Source organism: Podarcis liolepis, assembly GCF_965112155.1.
Source record: "Podarcis liolepis genome assembly, chromosome: 1".
NCBI classification, from domain to species: Eukaryota; Metazoa; Chordata; class Lepidosauria; order Squamata; family Lacertidae; genus Podarcis; species Podarcis liolepis.
In genome coordinates this window covers 83,323,424-83,348,792 of record NC_139554.1, presented here as the reverse complement: position 1 = coordinate 83,348,792, position 25,369 = coordinate 83,323,424, and the positions used below count along the sequence as shown (strand labels likewise).

At 42.7% G+C, this 25,369-nt stretch overlaps 1 protein-coding gene across 4 annotated transcripts in view; it reads right to left on the bottom strand.

Annotated features, from left to right (window-relative positions):
- The window catches only part of KDM2A (lysine demethylase 2A), a 53,089-nt gene extending 32,807 nt beyond the window's left edge, over positions 1-20,282 (bottom strand). Inside the window, exons 1-5 of one of the 4 annotated variants that reach the window (XM_083512407.1) lie at positions 20,237-20,282; positions 19,281-19,308; positions 17,449-17,553; positions 2,838-2,976; positions 933-1,011 (exon numbers count right to left, since the gene is read on the bottom strand). In XM_083512407.1, the coding sequence (XP_083368533.1) occupies positions 933-1,011; positions 2,838-2,976; positions 17,449-17,490 (260 nt within the window). In that variant the 5' untranslated portion in view covers positions 17,491-17,553; positions 19,281-19,308; positions 20,237-20,282. The other 3 variants (XM_083512406.1, XM_083512405.1, XM_083512404.1) reach the window with 3 other exon arrangements.
- Between the last annotated feature and the right edge of the window lie 5,087 nt (positions 20,283-25,369).

The window sequence follows — 25,369 nt, the reverse complement described above, 5'->3', positions numbered from 1 at the left end:
GACCTTGCTGCACTATCTTTCAGTGAGTCAGAAGATTATTACTGTAGTGGGGATTAAACAAGGATGAAAATGCCAGCAAACAGGACTGGATACAATATGACTGCAGCTTCTGAGATTCAATATTTAACCCACTGGCTGGGATGGAATCCTGAATTTGAATTAGAAGCTTCTGTACAGCTATATAGGGGACACATTCTGGGAAATTTGCTGCATACTGAGGTCAAGCTCTGCACACAAGGGACTGCTCTGAGGTAGGCTGGTACCCCACTGCTTTTTGCAGTGCTGGTCGTGCTGGCTTCTTCCTTCTCACTTTCCTCCTCCCTGCCTTCTCATACATTTTTAAATTTTATTTTTCTTTGCTGCTGCATTTGCAGTGCCAGCAGTTTCTCCACCCCCTTCCTATCTTGTTCAGAAGAAGAGATGTGGGGGTTTTTTTTGGGGGGGGGGAGGGGGCTTTTTCACAGTGAGGCCCTCTGAGCAAGATTGCCAGGAGACTACTTGAGCTCAATTTGTGTTGTCATCTAGAAATACAGTTTTAAACTTAGGTTTTGATTTTTGTTCTAAAGTTACAAGCAACTTTACATTCCCCCCCAAATTTTAAAACAGCCACTGCCGCCAACTGATCTGGGTGTCAGGCATTCTTCTGGCCACAACACCCAGAAGGCCTCACACCTTCATCATTTCTCAGAGCAAGGAAGGGAAGATGTGGCAGAAGGGGTGGTAAAGAGCCATGCCGGGTTGACAGCTGGCTGCCCAAGCCAATAATTAATCAAATAAGGGGCCTGTGAGATGCCAATTAGCTATCCCTTGTGCCCACTGCCTGAGGCAATTGTCCCATTATATATCATCATTTCACCAGTCCTGATTAGGGTTACTTTACTAGCATCAGTGAACAACTTAACTAATGGCAAACACTTTGCATCAATACTCACTTTATTCCAAGTCCATCACAATTTTTGAAGATCAATGGATCTCTTAAGCCACCACGCTGAATATATTCCACATTGAAGTCTGTCGGGAGGAGAGAAGACAACATTTGTTAAGAGAGGCTAGCAGCTGACAAGAAGGTACCGGGGAAAAGCTGTATTTTAAAAAGGGAGAAAAAGTATAAAGGATGCTAGTGACACTGTCCAGAGCAATAGATTATTCACTTGCAACCACATGACCCTTAATTTGGCAGACATCTATGAGTATTCAGATTCATGCATACATATATAATACTGGTTAATCAAAGGGTTGACATTGACACAAAAACCTTTATGTTGATTCTCCGCCCAAATTATCCACTCTAGCTTTCAGATGGTCTTATGCAAGGATTTCGGCCAATTGCTACTTCAAGGTTGAAAGGCAAAACAGTATTCCAATCCTTCTCTATTCCCTTGCTCATTCACTTAAAGACATTTCAATCAGCTGCGTTCCAAAGTGGTACACTTTCCAAGGAGCAGATTCAGAACTATTCCAAATCTTGGCTCCTATCTACAGCTGAGGAACTGACCAATTAAAAAAAAACAAAAAACATTTCCGTACAGAATTTCCCACAGTAATGCAAGTCATTAAGTGATAGCTGATGCTATTTTTCAAGGACAACATTGTCCAGCAGGTGCCTCAAGAAGGGACAACAAAGGAGATGCACAAGTAGTAAAAATGCAAAATTAGGTGCAATGAATTTTCCCAGAGTTAAGTCCTCTTGAGTTCAGAAAGGGACATTTCTAGTTCTAAAAAGCTTTTCCTTCTATATGCCATCCTTCCCTTCTACATTCACAACAGCAGTATTCACTATGCAGCCCATTCACAGGTAACCTACTGAACGCAAAAAGTTTAAAACACTCACATGAATCAAATGTTCCTCAACCCCAGGGGAATCCACCTTGTATGCAGAACTGTCTTGTCTGTGGGTGGCCCCATTTTGCTGTCTGGATAGAGGTCCCATGACTAAGCCCAATATTAGAAAGGATCACAATGGGTCCGTCACAGAAAGATGCATAAAAAATGGTATCATTGCCTTTGGCTGGCCACAGTTCCTTGTGAAAATAACATCTGTACACTACACTGTACTGGTGGGCATAATGTCAATAAGGATCACAAGGTATACTACTGACAGACCTCTAGGAGACCACCAGCTTCCTGCTCCTAGAATCTGAACTATAACTTTTCATTTAGATGATAAATAGCTAGCAGATTTTCCCCAAGCCGCCTTATTAATATCACATAATAATCAGGATCACCATTTAGTTATGGATAGTGCGTTTCAGAAGTACCTATATTTCTGGTTACTGTGAGAATAAGTGACCACAATAAAATAAATGTTTCTTAAAGGGCACTATCTTTTTACAATATAATCTTGAATATATATATATATAGAGAGAGAGAGAGGGGGAGAGGACTTTTGCCTGTGGCTGATATGACTGTGGCTCCTGTTTCCTACCTGGAACCCTAAAAATTGTGATCTATTTCACAAGGCGCTCTTAAATTTCAAATAATGAAATGAAACTACAATAAAAGTTCTTAAAATACATTTTTGTAATTGTTCTTCACGCTGGGCAGGCCATGGAGTTCTGCTTAAAAACAAGATTACACAAGCCTAAGGGAAATCCACCTCACCATATTGCCATGCTTTAGTGTAAAACGTGAGAGGTAGAACAATTTATTTTCAAATACTCTATGCAATCATGATGCATATCAATTTGGTTCTTTTAAAATAGGAAGCTGGAGTTCCAATACACATGGTGCTTAAGCACATCTAGAGAGTCAAAACACACTTGTTGCTTATTACTGCAATAGGAAAAAGAGCTCACAGATATCTGAATCTTAGAAAGGTAGCTTGGCATGATGCTTACCTTTGCCTTCCATGAAGACCACAAAATCGGCATTAAATTTGTTGGTGGTAAGTTTCTCTTCGAGGTCAAATGTTCGTTTCCCCTCAATTTCATCATCTGAGATGCCATCATCCTCATAACGTCGTCTCATAGCACCACGCTGTGGAAATAGTGACAGGTGAGAACTGGAGGAGCCATTGTCTTGAACCCAATAGCTAGATGGCAGCAAGTTTCCTGAGATATGCAATGTACATGCACAACATGTGCTTGCATGTTCTTCTTGAGCATAGGTGATTAAACCAATACAACCTTCTGTAAAGAGATCCTGTTTACAATTATATCAGTTTTAAAAAACGTGCAATTACTTATCTGAATGCTCTTTCCGTGTGACTTCATATTGATGTTGAATGATAGCCCTTTCTCACTACTAGAGTGAGCCAATGGCTATGTCTCAAGTTCCACCCTGATGCATGGCTCTCTGCAGTACCACTATCTACATATTAATGTGGAGGCCTGAAATGGGAAGTCTACATGCATCGTGTTCCCTGCCTCAGATGTCCATGCTAATGTGTGGACAGAGAAGGTAGGGTCAAAAAAAGCCATGTGTCATCAGGGTAGGCCCAGAGGAAAGGTGGCACAGCCCTTTTATTCACACAATGCCTCTTCGAGGAAAGCATGATGGGGGCTAATGGCAACACAAGATGGTAACATCCTGGTGTTATACTTCCTGCTCATATCGACAGATTTTTGATAGTTCCAAAGAAATTGGATTCTTTATTTCCCTTAAATTCTGCAAGCACTGTACCAGAATCTGGTGGCCCCCTAAGATGTACAGGGTGAGTCTTTTAAAAGAGGCCCTGTGGAACATGTGTACTCTGTATTCATAGGGCCTCTTTTAAAGGACTCACCCTGTATTAACCAATTGCATTTCTCGAAGCACATCATTAGCTAAGTGTACCAAATCAAGCTCGGACCTGAGAATGTAGTAAAACGAAAATTAACTATAATCCAGAAATGCCTACGTTTGCGATGAAGTCAGTCTGTTGCAGGGATGGATCTTTAGGTTATGATGGATTACAACTCCCATCATTCCTGATCCTTGGTCATGCTGGCAGGGACTGATGGAAGTTGAGTCCAACAAAATCTGGAGGGCCACAGCTTCTCCACCCAAGTCTATTGTCTTAGGAAGATTTGAGACACAGAAATAATTTGAGCAATTTTTGGATGAGGGTTTCCTGAAGAGGGCCTCATTTGTGTGAAGGTACAAACACTTCAACTGAAGCCGTTTATTTCCTGCAAATACTCAGTCTGGACTCAACTCTGTAATATTAAAAAACAAGTGACTAATTAAGTTAAGTCATAGCTCCTCTTTCTGATATACCCAGCCTAAGCCATACTCCTGCTGAAACACTGCCTTAGGCACTACCTTCCTTCCAGCAGTGCTAGACAGATACTTTACTATGTCAGCCTTGTCCATATAGGTATGTTTCCTTATTTCCCTATTTTTTTCAAGTTGGGCTGTAAAAGGATTTGCTCAGTACGGTATTATGTTGCTACTGGACCCCCTAGTGGCCACATTTATCCACAGTGGCTGTACAGTGGTACCTCTAGTTACAAACTTAATTCATTCCGGAGGTCCATTCTTAACATGAAACCGTTCTTAACTAGAGGCGTGCTTTTGCTAATGGGGCCTCTTGCTGCCGCTGGCACACAATTTCCGTTCTCATCCTGGGGCAAAGTTCTCAACTCAAGGTAACTCTTCCAGGTTAGCGGAGTTTGTAACCTGAAGCATTTGTAACTCAAGGTACCACTGTATTTCACATTGCAGTTACCTAGTTTCCCCGGAACTATAAAAGCTCAACATATTATATATTAACCAAAAGGCTAATATTCCTTGGATTCTAAAGTCCAAATTAATGGGGAAATGTAGCCATCCTGGGCAACTGGTTATTTGCACACTTGTGTTTAAATGAGCATGGATCTATTTAAATATGAATTTATGTCTCCTGCAGGATTTATCAGCTTGTTAAATCATGTTTCTAATATTACCACACACAAATTTTATTTATTATATTTATTATATACCACCTTTCCTTCCAAGCAGTTCAAGGTGGTGTACATGGTTCTCCCCATTTTATCATCACAACTCTTTGAGATAGGTTAGGCTGAGGGACAGTGACTGGCAGAATCTCAATGAGATTCATGGTTAAGTAGGGATTCAAACCCTGATCTCCTAGGACAATGGGCATAATCCAAAACTAATACTTACCCTTCACTGGTTCTCATGATATACACATTGAAATGCAAGTTTTACTACAGTTTTTGGACGTTTTCCAGATAAAACCAGGATTAGTAATTTCACATGGCAAGAGATAAAGAGGGTGAAGCTACTTCTGTGCATAAAAAGCAAAAGTAGCTGTGATGGTCTAGATGGGGGTGCAGACACGTGGTGGAGCGGCAGAGGTGGAGAGAAGGCATCTCTCACCCCGCACTGCTGGTCACTTAAAGGCTGCCTTCCCTCATTTGGGCGGCAGCCCCAAGTGACTTCCGGGCAGTAGTCCCGAGCAAGGGCAGGTCTATTTATTTATTTATGACCTGCGTAAGCACAGTCACACATGAGTGGGATACATGTAAGCCCCCCCCCCCACTTTCTTACAGGATGGGGAAGTCATTCCAGTTTGAAAATCTACACAGACCAGTGTTAGAAACAGATATATTAAACCTAGGAGCTAAATGGCACCTTAAAGCTAGGTTATGGGTGCAACAATGGAATATCTAGGCGTGCCTTTTTATAACAAGAATACAAGCTGAAAATGAATGAACTGCAGCTAAAATATTATGTTCATTTTTCACATGGTCTAGTCCTTCCCCTACCCACCCCCATAATATTCTTAAGAGGGTTTCTTCTCCAGTCTTCAGAGAGTAGCTAGACGTGAGGAGGCAGAAAAGGGTCCTCCTTTCCTTCCACTCTGCAGTTTTAATCTGAAATCTTGGGCACAGTACTGCACCCGGAGCTCAGAAGCTGTTCACCATTAATGATTCCCTGTTGCAAAATGCACCTAGAACGATGGGAGTTTCAAACACTCACAGACATATCCGAAGATGCTAAGACTCAACCAGGTACTGAGGTATTTAGCAATTCTGGCCCAGAAAAGAATTGGTCAGCTCATTCTATTTTGACAGAATTAACTGTGTCTATCTAGTATACTGCTGAGCTAAATTTCTCCTGCAGGGGAAAACTGACTAACTCCTCTGTTGCATCATCAGTTCAATTATAAACTTGCTAGGCTATTTTGAAAGAGCTGGAAATGGAAGGTTAGCAACTCAAAGCTGACCAGCCCATCCAGCTTCACGTCTCTGCAAGTCACTGTGGTGAATGACCATTATTCAGTCAGGAAAAAAATTGCTCCCAAAAATCCGCTAAATACAAGATTGGATGCAAAAGATCTTTTGCAAATTGTTATATTCTGTTTTGCATAGTCAGACATTTACTGGTTTCACATACATGCAGTAATTTTAACAAAGCAAACAATGTGGAAACAAAAAAACAAAACAAGTTACAAAGCCAAATAAGCAGTCACTCCCTTGCTTAGAAGCTACGCAGGAAATGACATGGCCATTTAAAAACTGACTTGTGAACTGTAGAAATATTAACAGTTTAATTTTAAAAAGAGACTACAGGTCCCAGTATCGCCTGTCTCCTGTGTTGCACACTGTCACTGATAGCATCAGCTTAGCTTATTGTGGCATTGAGATGTAGTTTTCTGCTATTAAAAAGCTGACAAACTACACTACAAGCTTAATTTCAAGTTTATCCTATTTATGGATTCTCCATACTAAATGAGGCAAAGGATATACTTGTTTGCCTGCAAACCTCTTAGTATGCCATCAAATGCTTCACCTTCTACAGTGCTTGGTATATACACAAAGTGGGACAGTCAGAAGATCAACTGACTTGCCCCATTCTACTGAAGGGTACATTCCTTATTATCAAAATGCTTTTACAACTTTTCTGCCTTCTTGAGACCCAAACAAGCAAAGTACTCTTAAAGAATAGAATGAAGTGAAAAGACCTCAGGTTCACATCCGATGCTGCTGTCCTGTTAGCACAATCTTGCTTGCACAATCTTGCTTAGGCAACCCCCTTGTGCAACCTCAAAATCTGCTCCAGAGGGTAGGAGGACCCTCCAGAGCAATTTTTGAGAGCATTGCAGGGAAAGGAGAGGAAGCCCTGTTGCATAAATAGACCTCTGTATACATAGAATCTAGAACTGTAGGGCTGGAAGAGACCCCAAGGCTCCTCTAGTCCAATCCCCTGCAATACATAGCATTTGAAACAACATACAGTCATACCTCGGGTTACAGACGCTTCAAGTTGCGTTTTTTTTGGGGTTACGGACTGCCGAAACCTGGAAGTACCGGAAAGGGTTACTTCCGGGTTTCGCGGTTGCGCATGAGCAGAAGCGCTAAATCGTGCTTTGCACATGCGCAGAAGCACCGAATCGCAACCCACACGTGTGTAGATGTGCTGTTGCGGGTTGCGAACTCTGCAGGTTACAAACATGCATCCCACACAGATCACGTTCGCAACCCGAGCGTCCACTGTATCTGTAAGAGTTGTACATACTAACCCAAATGACCCCTCACACATGCTTCAGTTACTTCAGAACCTATGTCAGGATTACCAGGATAAATAACATATAATCTCTCTGTGTGTGTGCGCGCACACACACAAATATATCCATGTTATATACCTATATTACTCTTGACATAGAGAGTAATATGGCACACGCAACCTAAAGCTAGAAATTACACGCCTATATTAAGACACTAGTAAGGAAGCAGTTTTCCTAAGAGAAGTTAACTGAAGGATTACCAATCATTTTCACTGCTTGTCTTGACTTTAAGAAACACCTGCATGTCATTTCTGCATTCAAGACCTGTTCCTGATTAGGTCTGATACAGTTTAATTAGGATTCATGCCACATTCTTGGGTCAGACTATCATCTTAGCTGCCAGCTTTCACACCTAGATAAAATAACAGGTGGCTAATTGAGCAGACCTGTTTAGTATACAATAACCACCAGTAATTAACTAAGCTTGAATACTGTCTAGGGCTTCAAGACAGACAGCATGACCCGAAAAATGAATGCTTCTACTGACAAAATTGTTCATTCCAAAAACTATCAAGTGCACCAGAATAGCATGGAATTGACAGGCCCATCTTAAAAAGGAAATCAAAACCCATGACATTTCCCCATGACAGTTCAATGCTTTCAAATAAGACATGAGACATACTTTGATTTTGCAAAGTGACCAATGTATGAAATCCTCTGCAAGTGAGACTAGCACAGTGTCCTGGCATTGGTCAAGGTAAATATCAATTTTTTTACCTATTTATGGAAGTACAAATCTTTGTTGTAGACACCACATCACACTGCCTAGCATACATGAAGAGTTCAGAACTCTGCTTGGATGATTCAAACAGTATTCCTCAGCACTTTTCTGTTCACTCTATTTTCTATTGAACCTTCCTCCCCCAAATCTTTAGGTTAAGATAAGATCAGTAAAGTTTTCCAATTGTGTTCTGCTTCCAGAAAGCCCACAAATGTATTTCATTACATTAGTATGGTTTTTGCATCCTTTAAGCCCAAGCTTTTAATTAAGAATTTCAAAGTCATCTTGTTTTTGTCAAGATCTTGCAGATTCCTTAGAGATTCAAAGAATCCCTGGATAGAGAACATTTCCTTTTTTGCTATGTGGGTGCATGTTGTTGCTGTAGAAACATAACTGGATGTAAACAAGAGACCTTTAACTAAGATCTACTTTCAGCATCACACCTGAGAAAGTTTTACAAGGAGGTCCAAAAGGCAGGGGACGCCTTTGAGAAGGTTTCGTCCTTTGAGAAATTTCCCCAAATTAAAAGTAAACAGGAATACACACATTAAGCACTCAAATCGTCTATGTCCAGACTTCTAGATTCTGTTTCTGAACTCCTATTTCTACAATTCTTGTGCCTAGCAATTTGAGCTTTTTATGGCAGTATAAACTGGCATAGAAAAGCTAGGAGCCAAATGGCTCCTGGGACCTGGGTTGTGGGTGCCAAAACAATGTCTAGTTGCCACCGGGTGTGTGTGTCAGCAACCCTTTTTAGTTATTATTTTGATAAGCATAAACTAATATGCAGTTCACATAAGTGACTTATTGATAATTAATAACAATAACAATAACAATAACAACAACAACAACAACAACAACAACAATAATAATAATAATAATAATAATAATAATAATAATAATAATATATTATTTATACCCCGCCCATCTGGCTGGGGTTAATATCACATTTTAGCAGAAATTGTTAATACATGTTTAATTTGGTTTTTACAATAAAAATATTTGTACCAAACTTCAGTTTTCAACACACTCTACTCTTCATTATTAAACTCCTTAACAAACTCCTTACCTCCTTTATTGTCTATCCTTAACATATACGATGAGGCTTCAAAGCACATACATTTCAGTAATCTTTGAGTGCCAGCCTCATACAAATGACACCCAGACTTGTGGAGGGGATTGCAAATGGAGATTCTTTAGGTGCAAAATGCACCTGGTGCCCTGCTAATTATGAACCCCGAGTATAAAAGATTACATTCAGCAAGAAGACTAGATATTTTTTAGTGCCATAAACTTTAGGGGGCAATCTAAACCCCATTTGCACTGGACTGGAGGTAAGGGAATTAGGTGGTTTCCCTCTGCCAAGACCTGCCAGCCTTTGCCTGCAAAGTGCTGCCAGCATCACTTTGATGATGTGAAGTTTCCGGCTTTGTAGGTAGACAGAACTGCTGCTGCTGGGATCCCCATCAACAGCAGCCAGCAGAAAGCTCCAAAATGAGCCTACCAAGACAGCCACCCTGCTGACACCAGGCCCAACTGCTGCACCAGTTCCATGCTGGCCCATTGATTTGCCTTGTTCCCACCTTCTGCCATGGCTGGTGTGTGCAACAGCGATTCAAATGCACCAGTGGTAGGTAATGTTGGTTCATTAAGCTGTCAGTTTGGATTATGCCTTTAATTGATTAATAAATGCAAATATTCGACTCCTCATTTAATCTCAGATTATCGTTTACCCACCGATTAAATGAAAGAACAGCAAAGGAAGTATTTAGGACTTGAAACTCTTGAAAAGTCTCCACCACTTTGACCAGCTGTTTGAGAAAAACATTATGGAAAAGAAACCTTTAGGTGGTTTCTCTTATATTTTGTATTTGATGCTAGCACATAATCTTTGTTTAAACACAAAAGTTCTATTGTTTCCATACTAAAAGCTTCAGGCAAATGAAACTAGCACTCCTCAGCTGATAGAAAGTCAATGGGTTGCATCCAGAGTGTCCCATTTGTGAAAGAGACTGAGATTCAGGAGAGGCTTCTGCTGAGGGAGAGAGGGTGACTTAAACTAATTCCCTTTTGCTCTTCAGATTGTTGTACCACCACTCACTCACACTGTTCTTTTGAGGTTCCTTCAACCAAACTTTTCAGGGAGCATGAAGCAAAAATCACATTTCCTCTTCCTCCAGCAGGAATGTCCTATGCGTGGAGTTCTGCTCATTGGTTGTGTTACTGAACAGAAAATATTCTGCATTAAAGGTAAAGGTACCCCTGCCTGTACGGGCCAGTCTTGACAGACTCTAGGGTTGTGCGCTCATCTCACTCTAGAGGCCAGGAGCCAGCGCTGTCCGCAGACACTTCCGGGTCACGTGGCCAGCGTAACGAAGCTGCTGCGGCGAACCGGCACCTTCCCGCTAGAAAGCGGTACCTATTTATCTACTTGCACTTAATTGTGGGAGTGAATTGCCAGATGGATTGGATGGCTGACATTTGCCAAGTAGAGATCCTGTTGAAAGCCCCAGAAATATATATAACTGAGCACTAGAAATATACCACCTTCTATACTAAACTATACAGCGGGGTCCGTCATAGAGCTTCAGTATGCTGATGACAGTGTAGTGTGTGCACGCTCAGAGGATGACCTCCAAACCATCCTAAATATCTTTGCAGAAGCTTACGAAAAGCTTGGCCTATCACTCAACATCCAAAAAACCAAAGTGCTGCACCAACAAGTACAAAATAACCCCTCTGCAGCACCACAAATCCAACTCAATGGTGTAACGTTGGACAATGCTGATCACTTCTCCAACCTAGGCAATTATCTTTCCACAAGGGCCAACATTGATGCTGAAATCCAGCATTGCCTGAACTCTGCGAGTGCAGCTTTCTCCCGATTGAAGTGCAGAGTGTTTTAGGACCAGGACATTCACAGGGAAACCAAAATGCTTGTTTACAAAGCTATTGTACTACCAACCTTACTATATGCTTGTGAAACATGGACCACTTATAAACACCATCTCCAACTCCTCAAAAGATTCCATCAACAGTGTCTCCAAAAATTTTTACACATCACTTGGGAAGACAGGCGAACTAATATCAGTGTACTGGAAGAAGTGAATATCACCAGTGTTGAAGCAATGATTCTTCAACATCAACTTCATTGGAGTGGTCATGTTGTTCGGATGCCTGATGATCGTCTTCCAAAGCAACTACTCTATTCCGAACTTAAAAATGTAAAAGCGTAATGCTGGTAGTCAACAAAAGAGGTTTAAAGACTGTCTCAAGACAAATCTAAAAAAATGTAGCATAAACACTGACAAATGGGAAACACTGGCCTGCGAGCGCTCCAGTTGGAGAACAGCCTTTACCAAAGGTGTCATGGGGTTTGAAGACACTCGAACTCAGGACACAAGGGAGAAATGTGCTAAGAGGAAGGCATGCTTGGCAAATCCACACCGTGATCAACTCCCGCCCAGAAACCAATGTCCCCACTGTGGAAGGATGTGTGGATCCAGAATCGGCCTCCACAGTCACTTACAAACTCAGTGTTCAAACTGTGTTTATGGAAGACAATCTTACTCGGCTACGAGTGATCGTCAAAGAAGAAGAAGGTGCAGCAGGGACGTCCAACTCCCAAGAGACTGCGATCTACTCACAAAAAAAAAAAACTGGCAGTGATCTACCCCTTTATGGGGGGTTTAGGTCAAAGTTGTTGATGTTTTTGGGGGGAGGAAAGTCAAAATTGTTGAGCTTTTTAAGGGAGGAAAGTAAAAGTTATTAGCCTTTTTTTAGAGGGGCAAGTCAAAAATATTGAGTTTACTTTTGGGGGATAAGGGAAAAAATCGCCCATGGTCGACCCAAACCTACCCGGTGGTCAACTGGTTAGACATCCCTGCTATACAGCTTGCGACTGAATTGTATAAAAATTCTAAGGATGAGGTAGGTCAGCTATTTATATAAATCAGCCGTATGATTTCTTTCTGGTGACAACACTGAAATTTGTACATTTATTGACCATTAAGAAAGACCCCTTGTGGATTGAAATGTGTCTGGCCTTCAGTATTATTGCTGGTCACATGAAGTTGAAGTTCAGACATCACTTTATATGGTTGTGTCCATTATTACTGCATTCTAGTAACTACATTTATATCTCTTATGTATATATTGTTGGAAAAATTAAAATACATTCTTTATCTTTCTTTCTTTTACTTGCACAATTTTATCTCTTAGTCCACAATTCCAGTCAAATTGGCCCGTTTGAAAGTTGTAATTACCCTTTTTCAGGTTGGTCCAATAAAAAGCACATATATAATGCTATACTTTTGCAGTCCCAAAGATTCAAGAGAATATGTTTGGTAGCAATTCAGAGAATCTGGAGTAGGGGAGGGGAACCTTTTTGATCCAGCAAGCTAGAGCCTTATGGGCCAACTTTGACATGTCAACAGGACAACCCATTGTGAAACCAAGTGGTTGATAGGTGGGTTGTCCCCCAACCTCACATAGTGCTTCCCAAGCACCCAACAGCCAGCTGGTTGGCAAGCACTTGGGATCCATTGAGCACAAAGCTTGCAAAGTGTTTTGTGCACTGCTTCCCATGCATTGAGCATTGACCTGTCAAAGCTGTTTTCTGCAGACATCAGCTATGCTAGTCCAGCTGCATCTCTACCTGCCCCATAACTGATGCCACATTCAATGGCAGATGGGTGTTGTTTGTGGATAACGGCATCACTGGTAGGAACTGTGTTGGGTCAGATATGGTCCATGGGCCAAAGATTATCCTTAACCTGGTTTGGAGGGATAAAAAGCAAGAGCTTTTGGGGGGAGGGGGGCAGGGGAAGAAAAATCACAAGGTTGGTGGGGAGGCATGGACACCTGATCAGAAAATAAAGTAGAGGCATTTAGTAAGAATACTATAATCCATTCCATATAAAAACCAATTTCACATACCCGAAACAAAATTGGTTCCAAGGCCAAACATGTTGAGCAAACCAAAGTTGGATTATATAGGTTTCTTTCTTCTACAGTGGTACCTCGTGTTACATACTTACTCCGTTCTGGACGTCCGTTCGTAACAGGAAACTGCTCGTAACATGAGGCGCGCTTTCTCTAATGGCGCCTCCTGCTGCTGCTGTGCAACTGGAGCGTGACTTCCGCTCACATTCCGGGGCAAATTCTCAACAAGGGGCGTGTAACCCGCAGCATTCGTAAGGGGGATGGTACGTAATACGAGGTACCACTGTATTATCTGAAGAGCTAGGCACAACATTATTGTATGTAGCTAACTAGGTACATACTTTTCTATTTGAAAGCAGGTATGTATTAAAAATGAGAGTCCAATTTTGCAGAAACTCAAAAATTATCGACATATTTGAAACCATCAGCTAGCTACAGTTACAAAGAACTCAGCAAACGTACCTCAACTTTACAATAGTTCAACTATGTCCATTAAAACAATTTTATCTCTGCTGGCTAACCACTTAACAATATTCTTAATGCACACATAAAAGGATAGCTCCACTTGGTATTTGTGGAAGACAGTTTTTAGTTTCAGGCACAACTGAATGCTGAAATAAACCCTTCTTGAAAGTTATATGGAAAACTCGTCAACAACAAGTATAAAATCTTATCCCATCAATCGTCTACAGATACAAGTATTTTGACAGATACGATCAATATATTTTAATTTGCTTTCTCTAGCCTATCTTGAAGGTTCAGGGCAACTTAATTTCCTTTTTCTTATTTTACCACAATACTTTCTTGAATGGTTTTCAAATGCAGTCCTATGAAATCTTGTAGTTCCTAGATACATGCTAAGGATTCTTACTAAAGGACAACTAGATTACCAAAGGACAACACTCACCAAAAGAAAAGCTTGCTCAGTACTATCAATGTACTTCTTTAATGCCATGGTGCAGGTTTATGCAGCAATGTCAAATTCATTCTACAGTACAATTGGTGTGGTTTGACCACTAGGGCTAACAGGAGAAACCAGTATATCAAGTGAACTAAGCTGAGCACACTAAACATATTCAGGAGTCCTTTGCCATGCATATGCTTTGTGGCATTGCTACAGGGCACCTCAGCAGAAAAACCAATATAAAAAGGATTCTCTGAAGTTAGAATGCTTCAAAACTGCTGTACAGCCATCCCGTCCACTCTTTTTTTAAAAAGGAAATGTTTGCTACCAGATCTTATTCTCATTTCTTCTTTCCTAATATGAACCCACCTCCCATAACTTGTACAATTAACACTTCCATTTCTTAATTCCACTCCTCCAGCCTATACAAACCCAGCTTTACAAACCCATAAAGACTGAGCACATATAGCTTCCCACCACTACACACATATCATAATCACAAATATGGGTGTTGAAGGTAATACAATTTGCCTATACACAAACAATCAAAGATGCCAAGAAACAAAATGCCTGATTACATTTGTAAGCTTAAACAACCAAGACAGACTTAAATATGTTACACATCAGTAAACTAAGAGTGTCTTTGAATATCTCTTGGAAGTAATTAGGTCAAATTCCAGTTCTGTAATTTCAATAATAACTATGATGTGTTGGTTTCAGCCAAGCACCAAGTACTTCCAATTCAATTATTCTCCATTTACACTTCTTCCTTCCTATTTATACTGCATGGGGACAGTCATCCCATGTTCTTGAAGTAACAGATTATGTAGAGTTTGGTATGGTGCAACCCTGCATAGAGTGCATTACAATAACCAATAACCAAGATTACAAATGCATGCATGGACCAATGTGAACCTATAACCCCTAACAGGGACGTCCTTATCTAGCCTACCAAAGCTGGTAGAATGTACTCTTAGCCGATGAGGATTCTTGTGACAAAGAGGAATCAATGAGTACCTCCAGACTACAAATCTTCAAAGGGAGGGAAACATCCATAACCTTGTCAGGATTCAGTCAAGGTCTACTGGCATCCATTTAGCACACAACTGCATTTAGATATCAGCTCAGAACTTGCCACCAGATTCAGATGTAAGAGAGAAGGAGAGTCAATTGTTATGAGCCTTACACAGCTCAAGACTGCAATACAGGCAATCCTCATTTTGCATGGGGGTTAAATTCCAGACCCCTGCATACACTGGAACATGTGTAAATCTGTTCCACCCTGCCCCTTTTTGTGTCATCTTTATGACATTTGGGGGCTACTTCCAGGTTCTGTGTACAATCATGCATCATTTGGACATGCCTAAATCAGTCGTTGAGTGTATCTTAAGGACCACCTTTCCCCATACGAATTGATCTGGATTCTGCATTTGTCATCAGAGGCCCTTCTCTATGCCCCTCTCCACGAGAGGTTTGGAGGATGACAACACAAGAACTGACCTTTTCTGTGGTGGCTCCCCATCTGTGGAATGCTCTCCCCAGAATGGCTCACTTGCTGTTATCACTATATGTCTTTAGGTACCAGCCTAAAACATTCGTCTTTACCAAGACCTTAGGCCATTAAATAATCTATGGCCTGTTAAAGTTGTGGGGACAGAGGGACTGTTACTATTATTATTTTATTATTATGCTGCCTATAACTATGCTTTGTTTTATGTTTTCAATCTTATGCTCCATAAAATAGGTTTGTAATGTTGTACACTGCCCTGGGACCTTTTGATAAAGGGTAGTATATAAATTTAATAATTGATGATGATGATGATGAGAATAAATATAATAATACTGAAGACATTGTGCTCTAAATCCCAATGGCTTTACTTAGATGTTAAATAGCACTGAGGACAAAGTACTGCACAGTGGTATCCAAGAGAATAACTGCTAGGGGGCAGTCACCCAGTACTACTCTGCAATCAAGCTGGGCAGATATGCTGAACAACACCTCCAACCCCCAAACCATAGAGCTGATCCAGAAAGATACTAAGCTTAATATCAAAAGCTGCTGAGATCAAGAAAGATTAACTGGGTTGCAACCCTCCTTTCCCTCACCTTATAAAGGTCACCCATCAGTGCAATTAAGGCCAACTCAATCCCTAAGCCAGGTTGGAACCCAGACTGGTAAGGCTAAATATAATATATTTCACACAGAAACACCTGTATTTAAACCACTACTACCCTCTCAAGCAAGCACCTTCCTCTGAAATAGAGTATTTTGCAATTAGGTCCAAGTTGCCACATACCATTGGATCCAAGGCAAGATTTTTCAGGAAAGACCACACCACCACCACCACCTTCAAGCAGCCGGGCAGACCATATCACATAACTACGCATTACTCCAGGGGTGGGGGACTGGATCCAGCTGACAGGCCAGATCCTTACCTGCACCCCCAAAGTCCAAATCTGACAGGTGGGTGAGGATGTCCACCTGCCAGTAATCCTTCACAATTGCTTCTGGAGCACTGCTGGTCAGCTGATCCTCAGTACTTCAAAGCACAACACAGAGCTCTTTGCAAAGGCCTTTTGAAGGGCCCTGCTTTGAACTCCTGCTGACCAGGTGACTGTCTGCACTTCAGTAACCAGCCCTGTTTGGATGCACTGCTTCAAACACTTCGTTCATATCATCAGGCTGTCATAACTGAAACTGATCCCACAAAACCCCTCATATGGTATGTTGGACACTAATAGATTCTGCAGTAACAAGCACTGGAGCATTAGATATACTATGCTCTATAAAACCTACTCTTCTCAGGAAATGAGCTGCAGCACAGTATACCATTTGAGAAGCTTCTGACTCATCCTCAAGGTAAGCTCCACAAAATACATTATGGTGAACTAGCCTTAAGGGTACAAACATGAACAACTCACCAGGTCCAAATTGGACAAAATACCCAAGCTTTCACACCAGATGTAGTCAATTAAAGCACTCTGACACCTCCACAACCTGAGCTTCTGGACACAGTGTTAAATTCAAGATAGCACACCTGTGATAATCCAAGACTGCAAAACTGAAAGCACAATGGAGGCCAAACATGTGTGTCCACATTCTTGCTCAGTCACCTCCAGCTTTGCTAACCATCATCACCTCAGTCAGCCTTTGCTGTATTCAACTGTAGGAAACTTTTAGTAGCCTTACTACACTCATCTTTTTCTGGAAGCACAATTTTAAAATTTATGACGAGCTTGAAGTGGCTACTAAATCACAAACTTTGAAATTGAGCCTATTAACACTACTGGGCACTTATTTACATTTTGTTTTGTTTTGTTTCTTTTAGTTAGAGTGGATCTAAAAAGTTATGGGTAGAAACACTATGCATAAGAGTATATACTGACCAGCCTTTTGCTATAACGGACCCGCTCTTCTTCAGGTTCCATCTCAGACTCTTCTGATGAGAGCGAGAATGAGATATCAGAACTGCTGTCTTCCTCTTCTTCCTCCTAAAGATACCAGAATAAGGAAGTAGAACAGATTAGAAATTCCACTTTAACTCTTTATTGCCTTGGTTTTATCAACAATATGAAATGTCATGAATCAAGAATGGAAAATTAACAATGACTATGAAGTAACAGGATGACTTAATTTTTAGGACCTGATTAAGCCATGGCCATTTTTTAAAACTAGGGTCAATTCAAATAAAACAAAAATCCCAAGTGGCTATTCCACAATGGAATCAGTCTCATAGTATCCATACTTTAACATCAAGCAATACTTTCATAGTTTTGTCAAGTACCCAAGTAAATATACATGCTAGGTGGCGACAGAGTATTCTATGTGGTGTCTGCTTTTTAAATGAATTGAAAAGTCAGTTAAAGAACAAACATGCTCAGTTTGGTCTGCAAATACCTATAGGAATTTTCCCAGGAAATGTTTCAAAACAACAGAGATACCATGATTAAACACAATGGAATCAATACAGAGGGCTCAGTTTACTATATTACTGCACCCCGCAACCAAGGACCCCTCTCAGCATTTGTTGAAACTGCAGTTTGGCTCTATGCGGAGAAGACAAAAGTACGCAACCCATTGTTCATTTGAATACTGTAAGAGTTACCCACCATTATAGAGGCAGAACTCTGCTACTGATTATGGCATAACCTAGATCTAGTCTGACCAAATGCAGTCAGACACCAACTACAGCAGTTCAACAGCATAATGTTTTAATTGGCTAGTGTAAGAACAATATATGACAGCAAGCCATCATATGTGCTGTAGTCCATTCACACCTTTACTACCACTGTATCTCAGTCAGGACATGTGTGTCACAACTATTTTATTGCTCAGTTAAGGAGAAGTTAGTGAATGGAACATTTAATTCTAGAGAAGCCTGTGTAAAGGTACTTTATGCATCAAGCAAATAAAAGAAATAATATGGATCCTGAGCATACCCCAAAATGGTGTATATAAGTTATGGTGGTGCTGTTTTAGAGGTAGACACATTACAAGACTGGGTCAGCAGTCAATCACCAGGAAACAGTCATTTCAGCACCCGCTTAACATTTGCATGGGTTAAGCAAGTAGTATAAGATATAGACCACAACATAACTCGATTTAAAGCCAATACAAAATTGCCTAAATGGTCTGTTTACATTTTCAAGTACAGTAAGCCTGCAACGTACAAGGGGTTACATTCTGGGAATTATGCCTAAAGCCAAAATCATGTACAGTATAGTCAAAACACACTGAGTTCAATGGCACACTGAGTTCAACCCGACCCCCTTTTAATTTTTATTTAATTTTTTTGCCACACGCATAAAGCTGAATGTGCACAAGTTAAATGTGCATAAGTTGCGGGCTTCCTGTATACAGTAGCAGGAGGGTTTTGGGTGGGGTAAGTGAAACTCAGAAGCTCCTACTTGCCACCTCCTATTCCAAATCAGTCTTGTGTGTGCCTCTCTTTCCAAACAGCCTTAAAAGTCCCAAAGTCAGTAAAACGAAGAGGATCAGCACCCCACATGCCAGTTCAACTCCATTCCAGCAGAAGAGAGAGACAAATCAGAGCAAGCATAAACTTTGTCTGCATTTTAAGAACTAGAATATCACTCATTGTTTGTAGTGACATAAATGCAATGAGGCACCCTGACTCCCACAGAGCAAAAGGGAAAGAACGAGATACTGTATAGGACTGTTTGCAAAACTAAATAATAGAAATATCGCTATATCTTACCAGGTCTCTGGTTTTCCTTTGCCCCTTCCTAGGGCAGGAGAAAAGCCGGAAAGTCAATTAATTCCCAAGTGAATTACTCTTCGACCCTGAAGGCTGGAGAACGTTAGCATCCAAAATGGGCTATAAGCCCCTCAGAAAGAAGGGACCCCGATCCCACTGTTGGGGGAAAGGGGGCGTCATCAGGTAGGCTCTGGAGGGCGCTCAGTTCCTCAGCTCCTCTCAGCGAGGCCAGCCTTGGGCGGGAGGGGGTTGCCCTGAGAACTACACTCTCTCTTCACCCTACCCTCCAAGTTGGGAACCCAGAGCCATAACTCCTCAGGAGGGAAAGCAACTCTCTCTCCAGCTCCTGCCCTTACAGAAAGTCTTCCCCACCTCCATCTAGTCATGAAACAAATCAGCTCTCAGTCGCTGTTCTTGGGCTGCAGGTCCTGGACCCCTGTGCCCCAAATCCAGACCATTCTCACCTACACGTCCAGCCTTCCCAGTCCCACAACTTGCCTTTCTAGGGCATCCACACACCCCTCAGCTCAGCCCACTCGGCTCACCTCAGATGCCCCCACCCAGCCCAGCCCAGCCCCCCGCTCCACCCGGGCTCAGCAACGCCGGCCCCACGCGCATTCCCCGAACTCGAACCCGAGCCCAAGCCCTAACACCCCCCTGGGACGCGACCGCAGCCTCTCAAGGCGCTGGGCCAGCAAGCACCGCCGCGCCGCCTCTTGGGGCCAAGGAGCTGCGACCCAGCACCGCGCAGCTGGGGCCCCCAACCCACCGGCGCCCGTCCGACACCGCCACCCGTTCCCTCCCCACAACCCCCAGACTCTTCCCCTCACATAGAAGCAGCCGCCGCCATTTTGAACCCGTCAGACTCTCACATACACACATACAAGGCCGCCATACTGCGCCTGCGCGACATATCCTTCTCTCGCTGACCCCCCTCCCTACGGGCAGGGGCCTACCATGCGCAGGCGTAATTTTCCCCACCCAGAAACAAGAGCAGCCTAACTGCGCAAGCGCGAGAGCGCAGACTACCTCTTTTTGGCCTAGAGTCAGGCAGCGGAGGCGCATGCGCCTTTGTGTGGGGTGTTGTTTTTTTTTTGGTCACCCTTCTGGCTTGACCGGAGTCTTACGTAAAACTGTAGTTTTCTGTTGCTTTGCCTATTGGAAATACTAATACGGTTTCTGGCGCGTGCGCAGTAACGGCAGCAGTCTGCCCGGCGCTAGCGACTGTAGGTAGCGGTCCCTCTTCATGTGCTGAGAGTCAGACTGGATTAGGGCTATTGCTCTCAATGGAACTAATCCAGAGTAAGAAGTTTAAGGGCCGGATTTCTTGAAAGTGTGTAGATAAAGAGGCCTCCACACTCTGTTTTGTTTTAAAGGGGACACAGGGAGTTCCCAGTTCTAGGCCCATTTAGCGATACGAGGCTTTTGGGGGGACATGCCCTGCTCAGAGTGGCTCTGCAGGTAACGGCGGGCATCAAACATCCCAAGGCATTGCCTTGCAGAGAGAACAAATAGCAGATCGGCTGCAAGAATTGTTGCTTTATCTTTTTATTTTTTTTTGCAGGGGGTGGAATGTCCTCTTATCTTTTCTGGAAACGGCATCCCCACCCACCAAGCCCACAATTGCCAGAGGCTATGTTTATGCCTCTGTTTCGGACAAGGGAGTGAGTGACTTAAAAAAATTGGGTATCTGGTTTTGAGACCTGTCCGGTTTGCTGAGACTGAAGTTTTTAAACGAATGTCGCAGCAGTTCAGTTGGGCTGACCACGTGTAGGTATGTTTAGGACAGGATAGTAAAAAAAACCTTCCCCGCCTTCCTCCGAGCTCACTCTGTTGTATCTAACATAACCTGCCGTGATAATATTCTTTTTCGGCGTCACGCCGCGGTGGTAAACAGTAAAGTGGTGCAGAAAAGGGATACAGTACTCTTATTTTCCAGAAACCGCGCGGAAAGCCCCTTAAAAAACTGTATCAAAGGGCCGTGCACACTGTCAACTAAATATCAGAAACCAAATGCATCCTGGCAGCTGGCTGTTGTCAGTATATAATTACTTCAGCGTCAGTTAATGTTGAGATAAATTTCCTCAAAGGTGTGGAGTTAACCTAATCTTTTGGAGGTTTTTTCCCCCCGGCAGAAGTCAGGGGAGGGGCTGTTCAGTTTGGATTAAATCAGGCTTTTGTTAGTTTGATTAGATTACGTTTACGAAACGTAAAATATGTTGAAAAGCACAGGGGCGTGGATCTAAATTTTGAAGAAGACTAAGTATACATTAGTTTATACAATAAATAGAGTTCGGTAAAACAGCAAATTATGACGACCTATTTTGTACGGAGCAAACCACATCCTATGTGTATCTAAGTAGAAGCACGTCCCGGTGGAAATTGCTCTGGAGTAAAATATTAAAAAAAAAACAACAAAAAACTTTTAGACATGTGCAGATTGCACCCTAATTAAACTATGATACGCTCTATTGTTTAGTATCCCGATTTTGATCGCAATCCGTAGACTTTTGTGAAAAACATGACGGCTGGGGGTTTCAGTGTGGTTGAAATGCATGAATTGACAGACGATGCCTGCGGTAATATAGAATTAACACCTCCCTCCCAACCGCAACAGAAAAAACTTTCTGTCGAAACCAACCAATGCGTTTAGGACTGTGATATAATCAATCAAATCTCATGCCCACTTAGAAAACGAGGGTCCTCGTTCGTTGAAACATTGTTTAGGTTGATCATATATCAGAATTGTTTAAAATTAACCTGGAATGTATGTCTAACGACATTTGGTTGTCTGTGCAATTCACAAATAAAGAAATTAAAGGGACAGATCTCAACAGTGCCCTATTCTTTGTGTAGAATTTCAGGTTGATGAGAAGGGCTCTTAGCATCACAAGAATGTTTAATTTGACTCTCCTTACAGTATAAAGCCATTTTTGCTTTTGCCTTATCTCTTCAGTATCTTGGGTTCAGTGAAACTTGTAAGAAACTGGAGATAGAGAAGAAGTTAACTTTTTTTTTAAACGTTTATACTGCAATCAATGTACTAATTTTTAAGATTCCCTTAAACAGTTTTTGGTCATTTTTGTTTTTAGATTCTACATTTCTTTGCCACTGCTTGACTTTGAAAGGTGAATTCAGCTCTTAGGTGTGGCTACAGCCAAATGAGCTTTAAATGCATCAAAGGAGGCACTCCTTGGTTCTCCAGTCTGACAGGTTATGTAAAAACCTGATCCATCTTTCTGTTACCCATTTTGTCTCCAATACCTATGCCTTTTTTAAAAAGCCCATCTGGCAGTGTTTTAGATGGATGTTGCTTCAAGTTAACATATTGCATCTATAGTGCTTAGGTTTTTCTCTTTTAAAAAAAGAGTAAATAATGCTGGGTTTTAAGACTGCCTATCTCGTACACTGGGCCATCCAGTTCAGTATTGTCTACACTGACTAGCAGTGACTCTCCAGGGTTTCAAACAGAGATCTCTTCTAGCCCCACCTGGAGATGCAGGTGAGTGAAATGGGGACCTTCTGCAAACTATACAGAATCTCAGCCACTGAGCCCTGGACCTTCCCAAGCTGTAGTGCTGTTTCATTTAAAAATTTATCTGCCTTATTCCACAGGAATGTGGGGATGACTAGGTCAGTTTACCCAGAAACATTGTGGACATTGTGCACATGCTCAAATATAATGTTATGGGTCTCCAGGGGACAAGGATCCCCTAAAATTCCTGGGTGCCAGGTCCTCCCCATAATTTATGGCATTAAGTAAATGTGGGGTTTGATCAATGGATTTAGAAAGGCCTAAAAGATTAACATGAATCAAGCCGGCTTCCTCAGGAGATTGGCTGAGAGAGGTGCTATCAAAGAACAAAGACAGGTGATGGCGGGGTCATTACCCTGACAAAGGGTGAGCTATTCAGCGTCAGACAAAGGGGAGTGGAGTTCGTCCTCCAGCTATGTGTTAGCAAGTACTGTAAAGGACAATAGCAGAAAAGATGCCCTTTTTACAGGAGGCTTGAGTTGTGTTTGGAGCAAAACTTTTTGGGGAAGAGGAAGAGAGGGCCAGAAATTCCATGAAGCACTGGCTGAAAACATGAGCGGACTTTGGTGATCATTTGTAATATGGTGACAGAGAACTTCTCTGTTATGGATCTTCTCAGTTTTGCACTCCCTCAGCTCAGCGCCCTGTGCAGGGGAACTGCGTGCAAAGCAATGTCCTTGGTCTGGCGCTGCTGGGAGAGGCTGCACCCAGAGTCTGGGGAGCATGGCTGGCTTCTGCGCTGGAACCAAGCTTGCGTAAGGTATGAAGGGAGCGACAAGAGACATCCTTGGAGTATATTGTTCTGCACCCCCTTTATGAAACTCAGTTGTACATATTTGTGAATAAACCATATTTCTTAAAGACACAACAGACTCCACCTTGCCTTGCTCCAAAGCAACAAAAACCCTGCTGAAGTGCCAAGACCCTGGAAAACTTGCTCCTGCTTAGCAATGATTGGGGTGGCCTGTAGCAATGCCAATCCAATTAACATCACTGTTTCTACCTATTCCCTGGACTAGTATTATGTTTCCAAGCACAATGCAAAGTGCTGGTGCTGACCTTTAAAGTCCTAAACGGCCTCAGCCCAGTATACCTGAAGGAGCGTCTCCAGCCGCATCGTTCAACCCGGACACTGAGGTCCATCTTCGAGAGCCTTCTGGCAGTTCCCTCATTGCGAAGTTACAGGGAACCAGGCAGAGGGCCTTCTCGGTGGTGGCGCTCGCCCTGTGGAACACCCTCCCATCAGATATCAAGGAAATAAGCAACCATCTGACTTTTAGAAGACTTCTGAAGGCAGTCCTGTTTAGGGAAGTTTTTAATGTGGTGATGTGGGCATAGGGCTTCGTCTGTGGTGGCTTCCTGCTTGTGGAATTTGTTCCCCATGAAGATAAAGCTGTTTCCCTCACTGATGCCTTTTTTTTACCTTGAAACACATCTTCAGGCAATTCTCCATTTACATGTGCTCTATTTGTGCATAACAACACACACATGCAGTGCCGGGAACCTGGAAGTGAATCCCAGAAATGGAGGGTTATATCTCCTTTTGCATGAATGGAAGCACTTTCCATGTGGTTTGTGTATGGTTCTATTCTCTCTGTCAATTAGAAATGATTGCAGCCTAACAAAATATATACTTAAGACAGCAGTTCCAGGCATGCAGGACCGTCTTAAGCATATCTAGCGCTGTGGTGCAAAGCTCCCTCTGGTGCCTCCACCCCCCCCCCCCCGTTTCCCAGAGTTTTTTAAGGAAGGATGACGCTGCTGGTGGGGCTGGAGGAGGCAGGCAGCAGCTGGAGGGCGGCTCCTCTGGCGGGGAACAGGTGGAGGCTGGATGTGGTGCATCCTAGCTCAACTGGCTGCTTCGTGCCATGGTGGCCACGGCAGACGGAGGCTCCGAGCGCAGTTCTGCTTCGACACAGCATAGCAGAGGCAGGCAAGGGCGGCGAGCTGATGCCGGGACACGCCGCGTCCAGCCTCCGCCTCTTCCCGGGCACCCTCCAGAACTTGGTGCCCTGGCGCCCTGCACCACTAGCCTCTATGGGTAAGATGCCCCTGCAGGCACGCTTTTTTAATCCATGGGACTAATTGATGACTCCTGTGCTGTTTGGACAGGATGGGGCTTGGATGCACTGTTTTGTGATGACTGCAGTCCTACCTAGGTGGGCAGGGCCCAGAAGGTGATTTTGGGGGACACCTGTTTGGCATGGGGTGCTATCAATAATATGCAGGAGACACTCCGGCCTATCTCTCTTTTCTATGTCATTATAGAGATGCTGTGGAAACCAATGTCTGAGCATGGTGAGGTGCTGTTGGTCAACAGGGAAATCAGTGCAAGGTTACATGTGCAGCAGATGGAGTTGCAAAGTATTCACACTGAATGACATTTGCAGTTTGAATGTGCCCCTGTATTGTATACTCCTGGACTGTTGGGTGTGGGCTGTGGCCAGCACTACTTTTGCCCAGTTTAAGTGAGTGTGCCAACTGTGCTCTTTCCTGCAAAAAAGCAGGCTTCACCACTGTGACTTATAGAGCCATAGAATCACAGAATTCCAGA